This window comes from Lepisosteus platostomus, chromosome 7 (assembly GCF_059453375.1).
Source record: "Lepisosteus platostomus isolate fLepPlt1 chromosome 7, fLepPlt1.hap1, whole genome shotgun sequence".
Classification (NCBI taxonomy): Eukaryota; Metazoa; Chordata; class Actinopteri; order Semionotiformes; family Lepisosteidae; genus Lepisosteus; species Lepisosteus platostomus.
This window is the reverse complement of record NC_142617.1, coordinates 48,447,230-48,471,910: the sequence shown is the minus strand read 5'-3', so window position 1 is coordinate 48,471,910 and position 24,681 is coordinate 48,447,230. Positions and strand designations below refer to the sequence as shown.

Sequence of the window (24,681 nt, the reverse complement as noted above, 5' to 3'; positions counted from 1 at the left end):
TTTGCACAGCAAATGACCAATTACATCCATTCCATGAAAAACAGTCATATCAGAGACCTCCAAAGTGGCTCAGTGTGCTTACACCAGCACAGCCTGAGCTCTATGATTCAAATATGGATTATATCACTAGCTGACTGTGACTGGGATTCACCCAGTGATGGTGCACAATTGGTTAAACACCACTGAGAGAAAGGTGGGATTAATCCGCCAGAATTCTCTCTTCGCTCTCAGCAACATAGCGCCCCCTGTGACCACATGGAGGCTTACAGGCATGCAGAACAGTCGATAAGGGACATGTCTCTCCTCCATTTGCTGCAGCTACTGTATGTTCCCCCTGCTTGCTCATTCTTCCCTGTGTGCGGTTACTGGGTATAAAGCTCGTGGCTATTCTTAATTGGGAGGGCAAAACAAAAATAATGAACTGCTTTTTGTCTTGTCTACTTCATCTTAAGTGACTGCTTAAAGTTTATATCAGTGGTAAACACAATAAATCTTTATTAATAGCAATGTCAGCAACAAAGCACTGTATGCTTATCTTGCATGTACATGCTGCAAACCTTTCACAAACATCCATACATTCATTAACATTACAGAAAAAAACAATTCTTAAAAGCAGCGCAATTTAATAATACCAGTGGCATTTACAAAGTACCTCTACAAGCATTTCTGAAAGACTGAAAACACATTTGTTTTAAATCATAATGAGTGGAATTCTGAAACATACTGAACAGCACATTTGTTAATTACCTGAATATGTTTGTTTATAATTTTATAAAAGTATGTAATTTTAGAAAATTAAAAATACTGTATAATAAAAAATATAAATTATCTCAAGGCTTTGTGCCTCTTATGAAATTGCTACAATCATGTCTGAAACAGCTCAAGAGACAAAATAAAACCACCTGTCATGGTAGTTGTCTTTCTCATTCATCTGCCTAGAAGCTGTATATTTTCCGCAAAGCTGTTTCAGCACTATCCAGAGGTGTAAGGTGTAAATCCATATTAAAAACCTGCTATTGTTCTTCATTTCCCATGATATACATAGAGTATTGCCAAAACACACACCTATTCCCTAAACCTTTTTATTTCTGTGAAAAAGCCGGCAATAAATTTAGATTTAATTCTGCTGAAGAAAGTCACGTTTTAATTTCCTTAGTAAAAGACAAACACAATATGTTTTACTATTCCTGTTGTCAGTTTATGTCACAGATTGGAAAGTTTGGGTATTGGAAACCAGGTGTGGAAGGCTGTACGGATGTGAATTGCCTTGATGGGCCAGTGACACCTTGGTGTCGATTCTATTTGATGCTCTAATCCTGGAGTTATTGCACTGATCAAAGGCCCTCTTGAAACATAAACTAGGTTGGCAAACTGGTTTGACTGGGCCTGTCTTTGAGAGTAAGGCCTGAGAACAGGAACTGATCGATCAATGAAACATTACCCCGGGGGAAGACGAAAGGAGCCCTTGTGTTTCAAAGGGATTAAAAAGTTCCAGTCAGAACAGAAAGTGAATCTTTTTTGGAAGAAGAGTTTTGTGGAACAGACTGCAGCAGGTGGTCCCAGGAGAGGATGCAGACACCAGGGAACAGCTGAGAAAGTCTCCGCCCTCATCTCACCCCCTCACCACCTGCTATTGGACTGAGGGGAAATGAAGGTGGGGAGGGGGAACTTGAGAGAACTATGTTGTTTGGGAAAGCCAGGAGAGGAGAAGCTGTCTAAGCGCCACTGAAGGACTACACTGTTCATTGGTGTCACAGGTCACTTACCAGAGCTGGTTCCAGAAAATAATTCTGTGGGACTAACCGTTCCATGGGGTTTCATTGGGTTCCATGGGGTTTCTTTCTACTGGTGTGTCAATAAGAGCATTTGGTGAATTAACTGTTTTATGTGTAATGGGTGGAATAATAGACTGAAATAAATGGAATATCATCTATGGTAATTGTCTGGTATGGATGCACTGGTGGTTCTGGGCGAAGAAAAGAACTCTTGGCAAGTTAATAAGGAGCCTAGCTCACTTTATAATTGCAAGGTGGTGTAGCCGTGTAAAAAACAAGAATAAGTCTTGTTTTAGGGGTCATCTAACAGTGACATTTAAATTTATACAGATTGAAATGAAATAAATGTTCTAGTACCAGATCATGTGAAACACAGAACTAAACAAATTCAAATCCTATTTCTCACTAAAGATTATGCACCTGACTTTACTGTTACATTGTGGCTAAACATTTGTTGTTCAAACACAAATTTAATTCAGTGAGCTTTATTACAATGACTGAAGTAATTGCTTACCTAACAAAATGTTCATGCTGTATGCACCATATGGGGAACTGAGGTATAAAACTAAGCTAAACATGGGCTGAAGACAACCTAATAATACACCTAGACAGCATTTGGAATTTAGGATGAAACCAGAATTTTTAGGTACTGTAGCTGCCCATACCACCATCAACATTTTATCATGTTTCTGCAGAATAAATGTAAGCAGCTTTAACTGGACAATCAGTAGCAATGGAAAACAGTACATTGTGATTTATTTAATTTGATCTGCATCAGAAATCCATAAGAACAAGAATCAAAGCTGCATTATAGCAATCCATTTTAAAAGAATATACTGGACTGCAGATATCTTTGGGATTTTCGTAAATGTTAATTTAGGAAACTACTGTATGATGCATCATTTTTTATTGAATTACATTCATGAATCAGTCATTTCTGATAAAGTTTATAATTATTAGATAAATATAATTAAATATGTTACTGAAACAACTGAAAATATCAGAGTTACTGAAGCTGTACAATATCTGGAGGATATGATGTTGAAGGTTTATGTCTAGGGTTCTAGGGTGGTACAGAAAAAAACTCAGATTTCTGAAGAGCGGTGTCTTTAATTGACAATCTGCTCCCCAGCAATGGACTCTACAAAAGGTCAGATTAATGGAGCAGTTGGCTCAAGAATCATAAAAAGGAAATCTACAGTTCCTAGCAGCTGCTTCCAAATCATCTGCTTTAAATATGAAATGAATTATCCATGCCAGTTCATTTAACCAGATACATTTTGATTATTATTAGAATTTTTTTTCTGTAATATTTAATTTTATACTTTTGCATTTAATATCATACGGAACAGATCATAGAGACTCTAAAAGAACAGTTTAAAAATAAAGTTAATTATGGTTAATTTAAAAACACCTCAACCTTTAAAATGTCCATAGGGTATACTGTTTTTATAGCATCTAAAGTAAAGAATTTTATTCTTTTTGCAATTCTTCCAAATGCCTCCCAAGCAGTATTATATAAAATTAATAAATAAGCCATCAGAGCTACTACAAAAACGCGGCACTTTATTCGAGAGCAGGTTGTTGTCAAAGGGCTCCCTGAGCATTTGACAGACACTAGAGGAACCGCTGGATCACAATAAACCAATATCTCTTCTTATGAATAACAACATGAGTATAAATGCTTGAGGAACAGATGTTTACAGCCCCCTTTCCTGGAGCTATAACAATGATAGTAGATATACTGTACTATACCTTTTTGTTTTACAATACAATGTATTCTTCATGCAATATCTCTTTCTACCACAGAACTAAGTTTTATCAGCATTACTATGTATTCACCTCTCAGAGTGAAGACTCCCTGTACAACACTATGAATACCACAGAAGCATCATTAGATTATCTGCAATTATCTACATAGAAATGCAGCCTCACATACATATTATAAATGTTTATCCTATGCCCCTTTCCTTTACGTTACATGTACAAATAGGCTACAAATATGAGTCTTCCGTAGGAAGTAACAAAATGTCTACAACAGACACATTAAAGTAGATCTTAGTGAGGACACCAGAATGTAATAGACAGTTACTGTACATGGGATTTCTGTTTTTCCATTTTTTTTTCAGTTTTGCAATAACTTGCAAAACTACCACATTTTTGCTTACCATAGATATTTCAATAAATATGCAACTTACCCTCCAGAAGCCTGAAGCCCATAAAGTTTTGATGCATCCAAAGCATTGCCGTGTGCTAGCCGGGCCTTCAAAGAGATAATAAAATGTTACTTTAATACTATTCTTCACATATTTATAGGTCACATCTTAAAACATTATTCAGGTACTTCTTGGGCCTGACATTCACTATGGGCAAACTAGGGGAAATGACTAATTTTATTTTTAAGTTAATAACACAGCAGGCAGTATTTCCACAGTTTCCCACAAGGGAATTAAGGACTGCTTATGTTTTACAAATATTGTACCACATACATATGATACGTATTCTGAACATGAACAATGTGTTCTGATAAAAAAGTGATATATCCATTCAGTGAAAGACAGCATAAAATACTTCAGTCCTTTGCAGAGACAATTCTGTATAATCTTGATTTCTTAAACATAGCACATACTGTATGACTTTATATAAATACAATTTTGAAATACAGTTTAACATTGTAATAATTCAGAGCACAGTCAGAAAGCTGAAACTACAGTACGTAAAGCAAGGTTTTACTGGAACACAAATGTTATATCACTTTTTATTGAACCAGCCCATGTACAGTAGCTTGAAAATGGTATTTTATGTCAGAATTAATTCACAGATTGTTGGATTTGTCCTGTTTACAAATGCATCGTATGTTAAGATGTTCCAAAAAACAGATTCATAAAGAAACATCAAGAGACATGCAACACTTTCTGATGAGTGTATGAAATGGTCACACACAACACACTGACAAAAATGGTAACAGAAAAAAAACACATGAGCCTAAATGAAAGATGAGTAACAGCAATTTAAAACCTGTGCATCCACAGAACTGCTATCTGAAAGAGAACCAAGGAGAGGGGGACACAATGTTAGAAAGGAGCTGCTTCAAGAATAGGATGTTAAACGATACAAGGCAGACCCTGATGCACATGGAGTAACTTTTAAAACCGTCTTTTAAAAAAACTATGGTAATCCCTAGCTATTAAATCACATGGCCTATGTAGATATAGAAAGGAATATATCTTGTGCCTTTCTATTGGAATACTGCTTAAGCTAAAAAAAACCCAAGTACTCTATAAAGTTACTCTAGGTGACTACATATTTAAATGTCTTATAAAACACTTCAGACTTCAGAGCTGCTGTATAAAAAAACACAAGTTTTCCACGATGCTTATTTACACTGCACCAAATTTGCTGCAAGGTAGAGAATAATAATTTGAAGGCATGTAAAAAACAAGATGATTAGAGGGTTTCACAAATTACATTTATCTTGGCTGAATTACATTTTACCTTTCTAGACACTGATTACCTCAAAACAAAGGAAACAATCACTCAAGACTGCATTATATCATGCTATAATCAGAAGACCAAATCTAGTGTTAAAAAGGATTAAAAAGTCTACAATTTATATTTCTATACTGCTGATCCAAAACTAGGATTTATATTAATACTAAGTCATCTTAATCAATCTATCACTTTAAACATGTCATAAATATCTTTGTCTTTATGGCTTTTGCAGTCTATTTCACATCAGAAGGCCATATATTCACAATGCTTACTTTGAATACAGGAACCATCATATTTACTGTATATTCTAGAACGAATCTTGAACTTGGCTGAGCTTTTACAGTATACCAGCACTGCCAATACACCAGGTGGATGAGTGAGTCCCCATTTCTGCCCCTCCCCAGTAAGGATACAGGAGTGGCATATTGTGCTCTTCCTATTTCCTTAACTCGCAGCATGTGAAAATTAATCCAACCCTGATCTTATTTTATCTCTGCTACCTCAATAACCTTTACTATTTACTGTTGACTGTGTTAATATCCTATTGGAAACTAGCTCTTTCTCCTAAGATGGACAGATTCACTTTCAGTGTCTTTCTAGTGAACTTAAAAGCATAAACTGCTCTTAACAGCTGTCTGCTTGAGCTATTAACAGTTAACTCCAGAACTGCTCAATCTTTGTGAGTTACCACATTTTCTAAATTTTGTTTCGATACAAGACACAATACAGCATAGAAACCAATCACAAAAAGCGAAGTACAATTCCTTAACTTTACAAAGTCAGATTTTCTGTAGTATTATATTAATACAACAAAAAACAGAAAATAGTTATAGCTGGAAACCCCAGTATCTGTTCTTCCAGTGAAATGTTTTGCTTGTAGACATGCACTGTGCTATCCTTTCAGGACACTCTTGTGAAAAAGACAACTTAATGGGAGACTAAGATTCTAAATAAAAGTCAGTAATAAGCTCATGTAGGACCATAATCAAGCATTAAGGTTTAATATAGTCACGAAAAACCATGTATCAGTTCTGACAGAGATGAGAAGATGCATTCTAGCTCCATCTAAGCCATTTTAGTACAGAAGGAAAATTCTATACATTATATTTTAAGGTTTAAAAAGTACTAGAATTGTATTGCCTTCACTGGCACCATTGGCCCTAGCAGTCGACAATTCCACAGAAATGTTAGCAAGAAAGACCAGGATCCAGTGAAACCAAGACAGGGAGTGTGGAATCTTCCAAGGTATTGCCAGCAACTTCTTAGCTGCAATCAAACCAAGCCAAACAGATTTGTTTCTGCCACTATGAGAATCCAAAATTACCATCGTATACATAGTAAAACAACCAAGGATGAATAAGGAAAAACCTCAATTAAATTATTACGAAAACAACACCTGTTTCCAGATTTTAAATGCCTCTGGCCAGTCCTTAAGCATGTGTTAAATGGTCCTCACAGCTTCTCCTGGACATAGCTTACACAGGGGCCTAGGAGACAATTTTCAATGAAACTGTTTACAAAGTCTCAGATACACTCTGTGTCTCCAGAAATCCTAACCGTGAAATGATCCGCTTCAAGCTACTTTACTTTATATTGTCGCAGAAAATGGCATAATCTGTGACATTTTAGTCCCTGTTCTAGATAATATGAAGTCCTGCAATAAATAATAACAAACTATAGCAGCCAACACCTCTGTTTTGTCAGTGGGGTCAAACAGATTATGCAGTGACAAACTCTTCCCTCAGGCACACACTGAGAAATGGAGAGACAAGTATAGACAGAAAGAAGAGCCTGGAAGCTCATATTGCAATTACTAGTCCTGGAGCAGACAAAGTCAATCATTCTTAAAAAAGAACATGTAATAGGTTTATTCCATGCTGAAAAAGGAAGAAAGAAAACACGTTTCGGCCGTGGAGCCTTCTTCAGGTGTGAGCTCACACCTGTTACACCCATACAGTTGGAGGTATAATCAATCATTTTTATTATGAAGATGTGAGATTGAAGAGAATAGGGGAAATTAGTTTATCTGTTGAGTCAGCATATATCAGTTTAAAATATAATGAAAGTTGTTTATTGCTATGACATGTAAAAAAAGTATATACCTGAATTATTTGACCAGACCTACATTTTCAAATGTAAAATTTAATGGATGTAATGCAAACTTAGACCATTTTAATTAAACATATTAATTTTATTCTCATATAAATCACTGAAACGATTAAATATAGGATGTGCAACAGGGAGTGGGAGATATTATCTACTGTACATACTGCATATTTCCAAGCCCCTTGAAGATGAAGAAAGTATTTTGAATTGAATGACATGGAGCTATATACTATGTTGAGTATTATTAACAGGAATGTAAATATAACTAATAGACTGATAAAGAACCTGTGCAATAGATTTTTTAAAGACAAGACAAACCACGTAGGTGACACTGGGCAACCTAGAAATAGCAAACATCAATGTCATAAATGAATGCTTAAATAATCCTAAAACCATATAATCATGACCAGTCATAAATATTCCCACTTCAGACAATCAAAAGACTTCTTTTGGAGAACACAGAATGAGACTTTGACTACAGTTGGAGGTATAATGTTGAGAAGATGGTGAAAGTGATCAGAGGCCAGATGCACTTTGATGATATGTGCTTAATTGTGTTGAACTAATTTGGACATGTAATCCTCCTGATAGAACAACAACACTTAAGTGTATAGTTTGTCATCAGAGATAATAAGTGAAATGGGATGATAGCTCACACAAAGTGAGTAATATTTATTTTTGGCAATAATAGGAATATAACGGCAGTATTAACAGCCTGCAAAAATGAATCTTCCTTAATTGCCTAATTTATTTTTACAAGAAAAAAGGTCCTAATTAGTAGCAAACAGAAAGCCACAAATGCAAGGAGATTTCCTCTTACCATGTGCTGAAGTGCATTGTTTCGCACAAACAGTGAGATAGACACCTCTAGCACAGCTGACTCTGAAGGAGAAAGACTGGATAGATTTAGAAATTGGAGAAATCTCATTCACTACTCCTGATCAAAGTGGATGTGTGAACTGTATAATTAAGAATAGAAAGTATGAAAATTGAAGTTTATCTCTTAGTAATTCCCCCTCAGTTGAACTTATGACCATTAATACTATATCTGCAAAATATTCATTATATTCACTGGGTCAACTGACATGAAAATATTTTTGCCTAGATCTACATATACTGTAGGAAATTCATACAAGGAGGTAAATCTACAAAAATTGATATGGAGGTTTGATAGTGATATTGTAATTTAACAATATTCAATATAACAACAGTCAATATTAATGAGAAGGATGTAAATCAACAACAGCAAAAATAAAATTCAGTCGAAATAGAGATGGTCAAGCTTGCATTCGATAGACATTTACAGAACACATTTTAGACAGATAGTGTGTGTTGGCAGTGGAGACACAATAATCATAGCATTCTGACTACATGATTTTGATTGATTTTTGTAACAATAAAATGTATCATTACAGCAGATACCATTTAACATTATCTGTTCATCTGCATTGAAAAATAAATATCTTCATCAGACTCGCTTGTGTGAAGGACTATAGACAACACTATTGTTAAACTATTGTTTATACACTTATTTAAAATTTGATTGGTATAAATGGAAATTATATTTAGAAAGGAATGGTTCTTTGACATGTACCTGAAATACTGAGCTGCTCAGCACAACAGGAATCCACAAGACACGATCACAGCTACTGTATAGCATCTATTCCCAACTTTAAAGCTATTAAATAGTTCTGTCCAAGTCATTGTTTTAATTGACTGCATTATGCAATACATGTCTTTAAACACTGATATTAGGACAAAGAACAAGCATGTGCAATTTTTATGTAATATAGTACTGTAGATTCCACACATCCATTTTCCAACTGCTCTATCCAATACAAGGTTTGGGTAGCTAATCCCAGCAAGCAATGGGCGCAAGGCGAGATACACCCTGGATGGGAGGCCAGTCCATCACAGGGCACACACTGACTACACGCACACACACTCACACCAGGACCAATAAACCCTCCAGTATATATTTGGACTGTGTAAGGAAACCGGATCACCCAGAGGAAACCCATACTGTGGACCAAACAGCAACTATGGAAGCCTACCAGCTCAATAGGTTTGGGACTGCTTGTGCAAACAAGTGACAAAGTAGAAGAAGGACTGGAAGGAGAGAATTATCTGGCCACAGGAGAACAGCAGAGTACGGGAATATGCAATGAACCAGAAAGTGTGCTTGTGGGATCTCATAAACTATTCTTAATGAGGTGGATTAAACAGCCCTAGGGATAATTAAACTGTACAAATATTGAGTATTTAAAGGGTACCACTCTCCACAAGTGAGGGGCACATCTTTGCAAACCCATTTGGCATAGAACACTCCTGACACTGATCTCCAATTAAGAACAATAAGAACAGGAGGCATACAGAACATGACTCCAGATTCATGAAGTACAGTACAGGATATTACACTATGAAGACTAACAAGATATACTGTAAATATTTATCAGCAGTTAAAAATAAGATATTTTCCATTTCCAGAAATCCAAAGCAATATCAAAACATTTTTAATTTTTGCACATTGTGGTGCATTGTGTTCACTGGGCACTGTTTGGATCTTTAATTTAATGCATCAATTGAAATGATCAAACAGAACTCAAATTTGGTCCAAACGCTTTTGACATTTTCTCTGAACAACAAGTGATGAAGGGAGAAAGTGGACCAGCAAGAAATACAGCAAGAGTGCTTACTACAATACTAAAATGAATATTCTAAACAAGGCTGACCTGGTTAGAAAATGCCCTTGGGAATGAGAATTAGCATCTCACTCCAGTAGCTGTTCTACTGAAGTGTATACTGACCTGGCAGGAAATATCAGCCCATTGAGGTTCCGCTACAAAGCCTCTGAAATGAGCAGGATGGACAGGAATAAACAGAAATAAACAACAGCAATAGATGATAAAATGTTCGTTTTTCTTTTCTTTTAAAAAACTGTTCCTCTTTGTAGCACTAGTATGCAGTAAAATTGATATAAAAAATCACATTGTGCTTTTCCTGAGTAAATCAATTCCTTAAATAAGAAAATAATTAAAAAATAAATCTCACTACCATTGTGGGTCTCTCTTATACAGCTTAGACATCTGACATTTTGAACATGGCAATGTGCACTTGCACATCAATGCTTCATTAAAGTTTACTGCTTCTAATTAATCTGGATGGATCTGTCTCTGAATGCAAATGCTTTTAACGTAATGCATCATAAAAAGAGACTGTGATTGATGACACAGAAGCAGCATATTTGTCAATTTTTACAGCTTTGTTATTTTAGAACAAACTGTAAAATAATTTCTTACGTATGACAAGAATAAAATCATTAACTCATTATAAAATCATAATCTTTATTTAATTGCCTCATTGTGAAATTTCCAGGAGGAATAGAAATGTGCCCCCCAAGACTTGATTTGAATTTTTAAATCTTAGGAACTTCAGGAATATCAGGCAGAGATGTACCTGCACATTACACTACATTACAGACCTGAGGAATATATTTATCTATATCAGCACTGAAAATTGCCATTGGACTAAAACTAACACTCACTGGTGGTCTACAGCACTTGAAATGCCTCTGTGATTCAAATGAAGCAAGAATAAACTCAGATAAGCAATTGCCTGTTTTGTTACTACATTGTATTACAGCAGCAGTGCATTGGATAGAAGGAAACAAGTAAACAGCTGCAATATGATGGAATAAAAACCAAGGGAAAAGAAGACTTGCTTTGAAGTTCAATGCGTGAATAAGTTGCTCCGACTTTCTCTCTTAATTTCCATTAAATAACATTTTGCTACTGGTGTGGGGAAAAAAATATTTGGCTTTCTAGTGATCTATACTATAAAGATTATACCGTTAAATGACAAATTGTATAATATATTGAATTTTTGTTTCTTGCCCCACATCATTAATCACCAGAGATATATCACAACCGAAGCGACCTCTTTGCCTGCAACCTCTGTAGAAAAAATCACCATCTATTGTTACTGCTGAAAACAAGTAACTAAGGAATACAGGAGCTCTAAATGACAAAATCTGCAGGACTGAAGGACAGATAGCACCGCGTAGAGAAATGTGTTCAACAGTATTGTCTAACAAACTTATTCTTTGATATATAAATAATCCAGTTTTTTCTTTCTCTAAATTTGATAATGTAAACTAGTCACCTAGCAGTGGCCTGATCTCTATACATACAGGAGAAAGTGTCATACCTTGGGAGATTTTTCATTTGTCAGTTTCATCCAGTAACTATCTTCTTGTTCTCAAGATTCATTGCAGACGTTTACCACTGCAAATTACTTGAATAATTAAATTGTAAAGGGAAGTACTGTATGATCTTAAACAATCAGATCAAGGCGCTGAAATTCAGACGATGAAGAAGAGAGGAATAGTAAGTTAGGGCAGAATATAATCAATCTTCCCCAAAAAAAAACAGCATTAAGACATGACTGATTGAAGAGGATTGGTAACCAAGGCAGCACCAGTCATTTATATTAAAACTGATCACTTTAGAGAACAAAAGCATGAAGCAACACAAGCCAAAAAAATGCTTAACCAAACATAGTACCCCATATTTTCCTGAAGAAATGTTAAACAAACTATACTGTATTTACCATTATTATTTTAACCTCTACCTAGTGTAGCTCTGCTTCTGTGATACACTGTCATCATTACACATACAGTAAGGGGCTATAATCCCTGCTTAATGAGCCACATTATGTAACAGAAGACAAAAACAACTATCTTTGTGATGTAAAAAAGATGAAACAGAAAACTATTATTCATTTAATTTTGACAGTAAAGGGGTAAATTACTCCCTTTAATCTTTCTACTCAATAATTCTTGCTCATGCAAGGCACGGGTAACTGTTGATGTTCCATCTATTGTACATGTCCTGTTATTCTGTATTTTATCCCAGTTAATCTGTCGGATGACCTGTGTAAACAACTACATCAATGTTAATCATATACATTGATGATCTAGGAGCTGCTTTACAGATTCAGTGGGCGACCATCCCTATGATCATATAAAAAGCCTCCGTCTGGCTATGCGATACTGTTTGCATGCTTGTGTCTGAGTGACCTTTGGACACAGCTGGTATTGTTCACTTATAGCATAAACACAGCAAACCTAACTATAACTATTTCTTATCTGAGGTTGTGATTATTTTATATACTGTACATGCCTTCTCTCTATATATTGTCATGCATAAGTATTAACCACCTTCAACGATATCCCATTTTGTTGAACAACTGTCCTGTATGCACACATTTTTAAAGTAAATTATTTTCAATCAAAACCTGAATTCTACAACTGAATGCTTTAATGGACGACAAATTAAGTTCCAATTTAAAATATTTACTTTAAAAGTGTATACTTGAATTGATATCATTGGAAGCGGGTGAATACTTTTTCAAGGCACTGTATAAAAGTATAAAAATGTACAAATAAGGTAACTGGCCTCCTTTTGATTAAGATATCTTTTTGCCAAGCGTAAGCTTCATGCTTTGACTTGAATCCCTCAATTTGTACAGTATGCTCAGGCTAAAAGGAGGTATTTCTTACCCTGTTGTGAGAACCATTCAGGGTCTTAAACAATCTATCCGTAATGGACAGAAAATCTGAAAGGAGCATCTGAATAAAACAAAACCTAATTTTCTCTTTTGCACTACAATGACACATTTTCAGCAGCATGTTATATTGTGTAATATCTCATCTGTTATTTACAATTAATTCATACTTGCCTCCAGGACATACAGCAGTTATAATACAAAGTAACCAAGTCTTGTTCACACATGGGCCTCAAAATATTTTTCAAAATGGTTCTTTTGTATTGTATGTATTTTAAATGACAAAATTAACTATACTATTTAAGAACAGCAACACACGTGGAGTCAGTTGAGGCTTGTGAAATTCAAATTGATCAAGTAATTTCTCACTTTTAATGATCTTCTTCTGAAGAACTAAGAAGATATATAACAAGGCAAAGAAATTTGAATGTCATAAAGCCTCTAAATACATCATAAATGGGATAAAGGTAACGTTTCTCCACACATATGTACAGTAGCTGAATCTTTGGAGAAATATGGAAAAATTCCCCACGCTTACAATGCCTTTTACTGTTGCTGTTTCCTTTTAAAGTAGAATATATTAATTTAATAATAAATATGTAAAATATTTTATATTAAAATTGTTCTGTACTATGTAGTAAATAAATGACAATGTAAAAAGTCAAACATTCCTCAGGGGATACAGTATCTACATTTTTATAGTAATTTTACATTTTTCTTACAGGAAAGAATTTCCCTTTGTAAGCAGTTTTGCTATACAGTAGGTACACGATTGTGGTCAATAACCCCAAAGAATACTAAGGACCTCCCTGTGCCCATAAAATAACGCAAGAAAATAAAAATGCATGTCCAAAACATCTAGAAGAAATTAAGTCCAGATTTTAAAATTAAACTGCAGTAGATTTACTGTACACTTTTGCACATTAGATTATAGATGACCACAGAGTAATGCATTTCTCTGAATTCAATTGCTATGCTTTCCTTTACAAGATTTGCATCAGCAAAATGAACCATCTATATTATGCACTATGGACCTGTTGCTAACAGACTTTCCTTCATCTACAATTTTATCTAAAAGAAAATTGAATTTTTGCAATGAAAAAAATGTGTCACACATAAACATGGTGCCCTGTAACCTGTTGGAAAAGGCATGTAGAATAAGATTGAACTTATGTGTAATAGCATTTTCAAAAGCAAAATTAACTTTTCAGAATAACTCTACTCTTTCTCCTTTCACAATTCTCCAAAATTCAAATCTGCACACAGCACAGTAGGGAGATCTCAGAATATAACTGCAACAACCATTCTAACCCAGGACATTGTGCTGCAGCCCAGACATTAAAAGCTGATAAAAACAAATCCACAAGCACAGCAGGACCAAGACAAGATGATGAAAGCACAGCAGTGTGAAGTAGCGTTGCAGCAAATAATAGTGTGGGGTTTTTAGAAGTGAAGGACTGTGCCACCACTATAAAACAACAGATATATTTGTGTGTGTAAAAACATTACAAATCAAAAGGGAACCATGTAGAATCTGCAGAATCACACTTTAATTTATTTTGTTTTGATTTGGCTCACTGGCTACCCCTTTACTGGCTATTAATACAAACTGAGAATATATATAAGAATAAAATACTGAAATGAGAACCAAGCCTTCCTGGACCAGGAGTACAACAAGAATGAAAGAGCAGGAGGAGAGGGATGAAGAAACAATTAGCATATGGGGAATAAGGGATACAACTTTGACCAATGCTTTTCCAATAAAAATTATAAAAAATAATTCCCCAAATAATCTTAAGCCTCCAGGGACAGACAGTGGTGAATACTAAACAGTGTATGAAACAGAATTACTGTGTTATTCCTTTCCGCAACACTTAATGGCCTCCAGAAGAACTTGCATTTTATTACATTAAAACAGTATTACAATTATATCAAGCAGTGCTGATTAAAAATCAAATCTGATTAACAACAAGATGCTTCTATTCTCTCAATGGAAGAATCGAAATGAGAAACATTTCCAAGAACTGTCTGGGACCATCTGGAAATTGCCTGTTTTATTATCAATTACAGGGAAAAGTACAAGTCAATTTCTAACACGTATTAAAACCTTAGCCCTTGCTCTACGATGACAATAATATTATTAATCATTCAACAGAAAATCAAAAGTGAATGAAAGAAATCTGAATCGTATCTTCTCTGAACCATTCCTGTCCATCCTTCTTCATCTCGATTAGTCATGTCTCAGTGCTACTGTAACAGATGCTGGGGTTTCCAGTCACCTCTAATGAAAACTGCCATGCCCACCATTGCTTTAAACTCAAGAACATGAATCATTCCCTCCAAATATTATATATATATATATTTTATAAGTCAATGTGATAATGATAATCTACTGCACAATTATGTATTCCTAATCAAAAATTTCCTTTAAAATTCTCAATAAAGATTTAGATCATTCTGTAGCTGCTTTTTCATTACATACTGTATTCATTATTATTCACCGTTATTTGTCAATTTCATAATACCTGATGCATTAATTATTGTATACACTCATATTTTGACTGCCCAAATCCTCGTGTGCGCCATTATTTTTTCACTTTCATTGAAACTGCCTGCAATTTATCTGAAAATAAATTAACTATGTACCTCCAGCAAGAAGCTTTTCTTCCAGTTCGTTCATTTGTTTTCGATATGCCCTCAAAGCGGCTTCTTTGAAAGTGGGTCGTATCCTTTTTTTGGGTTGAGATTCAGAAGGGTCTTCTGGGATATTTTGGTTTTCATCCTCCTTTTCTTCTGTTTCTTGTTCATATAATGATTCAAACTCAGGTGTGTCCCCAGCTATCTCATTATCATCATACTCCTCACTATACTGCACATCATACTGTTCATCATAGCTACAGTCGTATTCCAGCACATAGTTTCCCTCCTGAGAAGCCTCATACATTTGGTATTGTTCCTCAGGTTCATTTGCATTAGTCCTGTTCTCCAGTTTGGCGAGAACTTGTTCCATGACTTCGACATAATCTGTTTCGTTGTCAGCTGCCTGTTCATTATATTCTGCATCATCTGCCCGGTAGTAATAAGGCTCCGTATATACGTCTGAATTGATCGTTGTACTGGAGTCATTTGCAGTTGATTGGGACAAAGTCCTAAATCGGCCCATGAATGTGGAATTGTTTGCATCCTCTGTGGCACTGAGGCTCTGGGTGCTCTTGTTCCAAACTACTTCTAATGCAGACTTGGCTCGCTGAAGAGTGGATCCAAATTTAGGAAAGCTAAAAGTTTTATCTGTAAGGTCTATGCTGAGTCTGCTATGCCATGATTTGGGCACTTCCCCAGAATCATCGGTCCTTATCTCACTCTGACTACGGTACATGATTGTGGATCTGTTTGGGGTTTGATAAAAATTATTTGTATTTGATTCTGGGTATGGGTCACTCTGGGCATCCAGCTGACTTGCAGTTTCACTCTCAAAGCCTGGGCACGTTGAAGAACTACTCTCTAAGGTCATGTAATTCTCTCCTTCCCCTTCAAACTGGAGGTCAACCTCTTGGCATTTTGTAATATTTTCTGGGAATGTATTCACAATGGTATCGTATGGACTATTTACCTCTGAAACAATGTTTTGCTGAGTTGAAGTGTCAAGGCCAGAATCAGCACCCTGTTCTAAATGATGCCAGTCTTTCCAAGGTGAAAGGTCACCTTGCAAAGAGAGCTGGGAGTCACTGTAGTGGCTTCTGTCACCTGATATGCAGACCAGCCCATTGCTCACCCCACTGTCAACAGTTTCTGTGTTCTCTGCTTCATTCGGCTCCACATAAGGCGGGTTTTCCTGACTCAGATTTTGGCTGGGTGGACTGGCATACCAAGAAGAGGCCATGTCTTCTTGCTTCCTCTGCCAAAGTTCCCTATCGGAAGATGACAAAAGAGAGCATCCATTGGCCCGGCTAAAGTACTGGCTCTCTGAGAAATCCTCAGAATAGGACTGGCATAGCTTTGAAAAGTCTGACTCCGAACGACTAAGTTTGGGTGTGGAGTAATCACTCTGGGAAAGCCATACGGGGGTCAAGTCTGTGTAATAAGGCTTTGTTTGCTTTTCATCACCATCATACCCAGATGAGTGAAAAGTGTCATCAGTGTATTGTGCCGCATTTGAATACATACTTCCATCAGCAGACCTGTCATGGGTTCTGCTGTCATGGGAGTCTGCTTTTTTCTTGTCAGATTTCGTTTTGAATGAAGCTTTTGAAATGATTGCATATTTGTTCCTATTTAAATCAGTTTCTAGCTCTTTATCACTGTCCATTGACTCCCAGTCATCCAGCTCAGTCTTCTCTTTTATAGATACCTTTATGTTCATGCTTTCATAAGTTTGGGAGGACGTCATCCCTTTGTCTTTTCTCTCTTTAGCTTCATGAGCAAGGCTGTCAGTAGAGACTGATATGCCTGTGCCCTTCAGTTTGTAACATTTCTTTAAAACTAAATCCCTATCCTGGGGACTGGCAAAGAAGACAATGATAGGACGAGGTTTAGCATTAGGACATTCCCTCTGTTGTCCCAGCCGATGGGCTAATTCAATTTTAATTGTCTTGTGTGCATCTGCAAAACCCATTTTCTCCTTTAAAATCTGGTAAATGAGATTTTCAGCTTTTTCATGTTTGTCCTCAGGCACATTTATAAATCTAAGACTGACTGTGTTACCTTGGTGACTAATTTGTTTGATGTAGTCATGTATATCACGTGTTTCTCGCCTTGACTGTACGAAGCCGGATCGCAATTGCTCAATCTCACTTTGGACAACTTCTACGCTGCTGGATATTTCATCAATGGAGGTCTTGAGAGCATTCACATGTCCTCGTAGCTCAGAGAGTTCTGTTTCAATTTGACTTATTCCCTGCAGTTCCTTGAAAATCATTTCCATCACATCATGGGTCTGACTGATGCAGCCTGTGGAGCTGAAGCCCGGTTCGAGGGTTGCTGTTCGTTGTTGACGTCCAGCCCTGTCCAAGGACTTGCTGCGGATACCTAGAGTTTTTTTCCAGTTGCTTACCTCTGAATCTGAAGAGACACATTCTTGGCTTTTTTTCCACTTTCTTAATTTGCGCAATGCGCCAAGCCGCAATGTGTGCAGAGTGCGCTCACCCTCAGAACTTCCATCAGAGGGTGCCAGACTGCTGAGACTTTTTCTGTTCCTTCTTACAGGCATCGTAAGAGATTTGTGTTCATCAAATCTATGGCTGACTTTCACCTCACTCAAGGAGTCAGAATAGTTGCTATCAATTGATAAGACCTCTTGAAGAAGATTTTCATTATTGTTAACTAAAAGAAGATTTTTCTGGAGTCCATTTGCTATTGCTACACGGTAACTAAATGTCGGTGACAGTGAAAATTCGTTTTTGCCTTCGTCCTCTTCAACAGACAAGTTGCGTGCTGATGAACATTTGGCGATTTTTTTGACTGTGCTTTTTATTGCTGTAGAGAAAGTGGGGTTCCGTACTGGGGTTGCCGGGGTCAGCTTTAGCTCCTTTTTGTTTTGACTGCTCTCTTTCTTCTTTGTGGTATTTGCCAATTTCTTTGTAAACATTCCTTTGCAAATCTTCAGTATGTAAGATGGGAGGCTCTTGAGTAGGGCAGAAACCATGGAGGGCAAAGCTGTGTCACCGGCTTTCCCAAGTACAACAAAACTGACCTGGCTGAGAATCCACAGTAATCTATCACACACATGCGTGCACAAGAATGTTTTGACAGCCAAGCCTGAGCAACCTGATGAAGCAGCCTTCAAAGTTGCCCTTAGTTTTTACTATGCCAGAAGGCAAAAACTATAAATCCTAGAGGGGGACCAGAAACATTGTAAAATCCAGTTGCTTTCCTCATGGCTACTCGCATTACTCTATAAAGGAAAAATGTTGTTTAAATACACAGGAAATATATGGCACAGAACATACACAGATAGGTTCACATTTAACAGAAGCAAAACAGTAAACATGCTTTTTTTTACCATTGCATTCAATACACACTGAACTTGGTATAGCTTTCATAAGGTACACCAAAAGATACTGTGCTCAACATGAACAGCAGCGTCATTAAAGGGATAGCTTACCCAGACAAAATTTATTTTAAGCTGACTGATGAAACAGTTGCTTTAATGCCCATTCACTGCATCGTTTTAACACTCCCATTGGAGCAAAATATACTTGAAATTGGGGAACAACTACTTTATTTCCTGTTTACCCCTGGTGTGGACTGATAGTTCTTAACTTTTCAACACATGGGTAAAGTACTGTCAAGCTAATTAAAGATAGTAAATTAATTAAAATGCAGACTTATTACAACAGGGGGCACGACAATTATTTTAATTGCCTCCAAACTCAATAAAGCTGTGGTGCTGTGATCTCAAAGGGCGGTCTTCCATGTGATCCCTTTAGGTGCACATAGCTAAAACCATTGTGAGCTGCTGCAGTAGGTAAACCTTGTTTTCAAACATTAACAGCAGTTGCAGGGAAATTGTATTGGCTTATACTAGGTTCATAAAAAAACTTAAATCTCAATGATTTTAAAATGTGTTATTCCTGCAAAAACATTATCTGTGCTCGAAGTATGAAGAGTTTTTGATAAAGCTACTGTACGTACTGTAGCTATACTGTATGAAGAGTTGTGGAAAGTCACTCATAACAGCTACTGCACTGGATAAATTCTGATTTACCTGATTACCCATTTGATGCTCCATGATATAGAATTTATGTTGCAATAATGACTTAAAACTAAAATGTTAATTTTGATAGCATGGTAACACAAAGCATCAACATTAACTTCAATTAGTTCAGAACAGCTTTAAATTTAAAAGAAATTACTTTAAGGACTTTAAGGAGATGCTTCTGTAATTTACAGCTTGCCGTCTCTAATAGGGTGGCTTAACTACTTTGCCGCAATATTACAATTATTTTGGCAAAGAATAAAACACAAATGACTGGTAATTAGGAAGTTTGGGTTTGGTGACCTTAGCTACAGGGCGTTTCCCAGCTGACACACAGATCTGAAAACAACAATTAAATTCTGAAGTACAGTAATTAACTCAACTGACTAATAAGTAAGAAAGACAGATTATAATATTAGTAGATGTTGTTGAGGAAGCCTATTGAAAGGATTCAACTTTTAAAAGATATGGATGGGTATTGAGGTTCCTAAATAATTGTGGGCTCCAAATGAAAAATATAGGGCAGATTACAAAATATTCTGAGTTGTTTTCCTTGCCTTTATCAGAACCTGTTTTGGATTTATCTCTTTCACATTAAATTATTCACTTAAAACTTGTGGTAAGCTTTATTTTTCATTCTCTTCATTTATTAACATCCCTTAATTTTTGCTCCCCAAATGAGTTGTAAAAACAAACTTGTTTCATTTAAAAATTCTAACATGTAGCATTTGATTTTATTTGAAAACCACTCAAAACAGTACTATAACTAGGTGCAACCTACTTATATAAGGCTGCTGCTGTTATTTTACTAACATAAAAATTAGCATTGAACACAAGTTCATTAATCCAAACTTTAAAGAGTGAAAATCGGTTCAATATACAGTACATTGTATGAGGATTTACTGCTTATAAGCAGTCTATCAACCCTCAGGAATGGATAGTTTTTATTAAAAGGGCTTTTTACGGTAATTCAGATTAATGTAGAATTAGAAAAATGTAGAAAAATAGATGTTAGTGGTTGGACGGATTTGAATGGAGGGTTAGATCATTGACTCACATAAGCATATTGCTGTTTGCTTGATTGTTATAATGTTTAATAATAAGGAGGATACACAATGGCAGCAAAACTCTGCAATGATTTCAATCCTAGTACAGTATGTAAATGTGACATTTCCTGAGAAAGGACATTGTAATGACAGCACTATTAATATCAAAATTAAATGCATATCTTTGTTTATTCCAAGTCTGATTTTAAAGACAAATCATATAACGTTATTGACTACATTAGTGCTCTACTTATAAATTTTAATGATTAGTCAATATATTGACAGTTTGTCAAATGGGCTATAGATGGATGTTTCACTGTGAGATTTCTGTGGCATTTCATTTCGAAAGCTTCTTGGAATGCAATTACTTCTTTGAAAACCAGCACACATGGTCTAGCTGAAAGCTGACAAATGGGATGGAAAGACAAAATGGCCTGGATGAGAACATCAAGACCAGAGCTGTCAGCTCTAATATATCTGTCACTTTTGACCTGTCCATATATAAATATGCCTTTTCCTACAAATGACAAATACACAGAATAAGAAAGCTACGGTCATGAAATGGTAAGATTAAAATATTATCACAAACAGTATAGCAATAAAATCTATTTGTAAAAAAAGTTGATTGAACTTTGCTGTTTATATTTGTTCCTTATGATTTTAATGTAATATGCTGTATCCTACAAATTAAATTAAATATTAATAACATTTTGAAATTCTTTTTTCCAATTAGTGTATTTTTCCACTATCCCAGACATATCAGCATTGTGCAGTTAAGACAGAGGTCTTGAGCACTTGGTCCTTAAACATATCATGGTATGGGTGTTAAGCCTAATGTTCTGTCTTAATTCAACAGTCTGGTCTAACTAAAGTGAGGCTGGAGCACAGAATGACTGCCACAGGTCATCCAGGTGAGGGCTGGATCAAGTGGATCCCCTCCTACTGTATTTGAAAAGCTCTCTGAGATATGTTGGGATGAGAAGTATTAAATGAATCCAATTAATTATTACATTAAAGCCCACCCAGCCTTGCAAATGATATTGTATCTACTGTAGAGTGCATTGGTGCATCTGATGTAAACTGTTATGGAAGATAACAGCCTTTTATGGAAGATACAAGATTTTGTACCTTTTGCGAACAATGAAGGGTGAGTGTTTAGTGATCACTCACCAGAACCTAAGACCGTTTTGTTTACCCTTTGATGACAAAATGTTCAGTGATTGTACATTTGAACCAGTTTCTGCACAATGTTCCCAAGATACAGTAACCTTTCCACATCTGCTCCAACACGTTGCCATCATTGAAAGATGGTAATAATACATTCTCATTGTAGATCTACATTGTTACAGGTAGTTTCTGTGAATAATAATATTATTAATAATTGCATTTATATAGTGCATTTCATCCACAAATCAAAAGGATTTTACATACAGTATATGAAAACTCCTAGAAGAAAAATTAATGCTTCTTGTAATAAACTCACATATCCCTCTCCTGGGTAAGTAAATGAAGTTTAACTGAAAATGACCACAGTCATATTTTTAAATGACCATTCAGGATATACAGAAATATGATACTGTTGGGAGGAAAATGATGCAGAGTGGTCCATAAAAGAAACTGAGAGGTGAGGATTGTGCACACTGAGAAGTGAATGATTAGAATCGAGTGTGTGCGCTGCATCAGCTGAGCTTTAACTTATCAATGCTTGCAGGTGCTATCAGGTAGCTGTAGAGTACCTTTTCATTTCCACACAAACTTCCTTGCACAAAAATGACTGTGTTCAAGTCCCGATTACCTCAGCTGTTAAAGCTCTCTACCATTATATTAGGTCATTTTGCATGCTATGTGACTATCCTTCCAATACAGATTATTAGGCTGCTTCTTGGTCTAAGCAAAATTTGTGATGCCTGACATGAAATGGGATTTAGAAGCTCAGCCAGGATACCTCATATAAGGTAGAATGAATCTGGAAAACAGCATGCATAAACAAAGCTGGCTGATTGAGAGAGATTTTATTTTTTCCCCCCCTGGCCTGCTGTTATGTGTGAAAAGTATTTTTTTTTTTTTATGAGGCTATATCACTTTTCAGTTCTGATAAGGTAGATATTCTGTCAAACACTATCAATGGAGAGCAGACACAGGACCCATGACCTGTGAAATCACAGTGACTGGAGACTACAAGACAACTACAGCTACTGATAAAGGCAAACGACAAGCAGCAACACACAGAACCCCACCCACCCACTCTTTCAATTATCATAAGTGCTTTTACTACCGCTGCATGCTTGACATAGATGACACATAAATATTGTCACAGCAAGGTTCTTACGTTTTTAAAGAGGTTTGAAATAAATCTTATTTCCCTGCAATAAGAGATACTGTACTTCCTCAGGATTCACAGTTATTTTACAATAAAGTACCCCAGAACATCAGAGTGGTCCAATGACGGGTTTAACATGCATATTGTACATTAAACGGATACTAATTCACTTGAATCATGCATCAGCAAACTGTATATATTCTTATTGCTCTCGAAACACTGAGAGGTCTATCTAACCGGGGAACTCACAAAATAAGACAGCTTTGTTTTTTCCATGCAGTAGTTGTAGAGCACATCTAGCAATATTACAAGCAAGCTATCCCTTCAAAGCAAAGCTGCAGGCAGTTCATTTTGAGCACATATCTATGCATATGGAAATTAATGTGAGACAAATTTGCATTTTAAATGAAATAGCATACTGTATGTGTGTAAATAAGTCAGAATGAAAATATTTTTACATATGACCATTTAAACCAAGAATTAGTTAGGTTTGTCCATTTACCTATTACATACTGTATCAGAAAATACAAACATCCTTGCAACGATATGATTTTACACTCATATAAAGTGTTACAGTATATCTTAATTGTAATAGATAAAATATAAGTGTTGTGCACCGTTCAATATAAAGAAGCAACAAGAAGCCAAACAATACACACAAACACGTCCACAACATGAACAGTTCATTAAGTACATACCTGGTTATGAGATTTCCTTATAAAACCAAACTACATTTACCCACCAGCAAAATAAATATCAATTCAGGGTCTCCCTTTAATGCAGAAAAAAAACCCTTCTCCATTCAGCCAGAAAATCGCACAACACAGAGAAGCTGCTTCCTAATGATTTAACTCATGTGCAATCAGGCATTCTGTTAGTCTGCAGTGGTATCTTTGTTTTCCTCCAAATTCCACCACGTTCCCTAGGCTGCATTCAGCACATTTGAACAACTTTGGAACATGCATAAGGTATAAATCTCTGCCACAGTTCACAGCTTTCACCGTGAAGTGCAGCACTCTGCCGTCCTGTCTTCCTTGCTCTCCCTTTATGCTTAGTGAAAGCCCAGGCAATGTAACTGATACTCAGGGTCTCCAGCTGCAAACTACTGAGATGCTACAGCAGCTAGCATCTGGAAAAAAGTGAGCATTCCGGTGCTTTAAGGGGGAGGTGGTTACTTCGCGGATCTGTCTTCCTTTCGCCTGCTTCTGAAGTCATTCTCCACTGCATAAGCTGGGTCTGTTCACTCTTCTGTGTGGAAGGCAGCTGCCCTGCTTCCCAGACTGAGTGAAATGCGCTTAACGAAAGCTTTTGCTCAGAGATAGAACACATGTGATGCTCTCAGAAACCAAGAAGGCACATCAGTGGCTGCAACACTGATAACACTGTGAGACTCAGCCTCCAGCCGCCTGAGGAAATCTGGTTGCCAGGGTCATGTCTCACTTTACCTTTAATTTATCAGCTGAACGTGACCTACAGTGACAACTGTATCACAATTTCCCTACACATGGGTCTTTTTGTGCATACCCTGAATGTTCCAATAAAGAATTCAGTAAAGTAAATCAATAATCATTGATCTATACTCATTTTATAGGTTAGGGTACAGTGACAAAATGGATCAGTAAAAAAAAAATGTTTTTATATTACCAGTTTGAAGGCAGCTTTATAGAATTGGCAACTACAGTA

The 24,681-nt window shown here is 36.2% G+C and overlaps 1 protein-coding gene across 1 annotated transcript in view; it reads right to left on the bottom strand.

Annotated features, from left to right (window-relative positions):
- unc13c (unc-13 homolog C (C. elegans)) overlaps window positions 1-24,356 on the bottom strand; it is a 141,785-nt gene extending 117,429 nt beyond the window's left edge. Inside the window, exons 1-4 of the mRNA XM_088640914.1 lie at window positions 23,697-24,356; window positions 15,585-18,828; window positions 4,794-4,816; window positions 3,974-4,038 (exon numbers count right to left, since the gene is read on the bottom strand). Coding sequence (XP_088497040.1) covers window positions 3,974-4,038; window positions 4,794-4,816; window positions 15,585-18,579 — 3,083 coding nt within the window. The 5' untranslated portion in view covers window positions 18,580-18,828; window positions 23,697-24,356. The remainder of the gene's footprint in view (window positions 1-3,973; window positions 4,039-4,793; window positions 4,817-15,584; window positions 18,829-23,696) is intronic.
- Window positions 24,357-24,681: the final 325 nt, after the last annotated feature.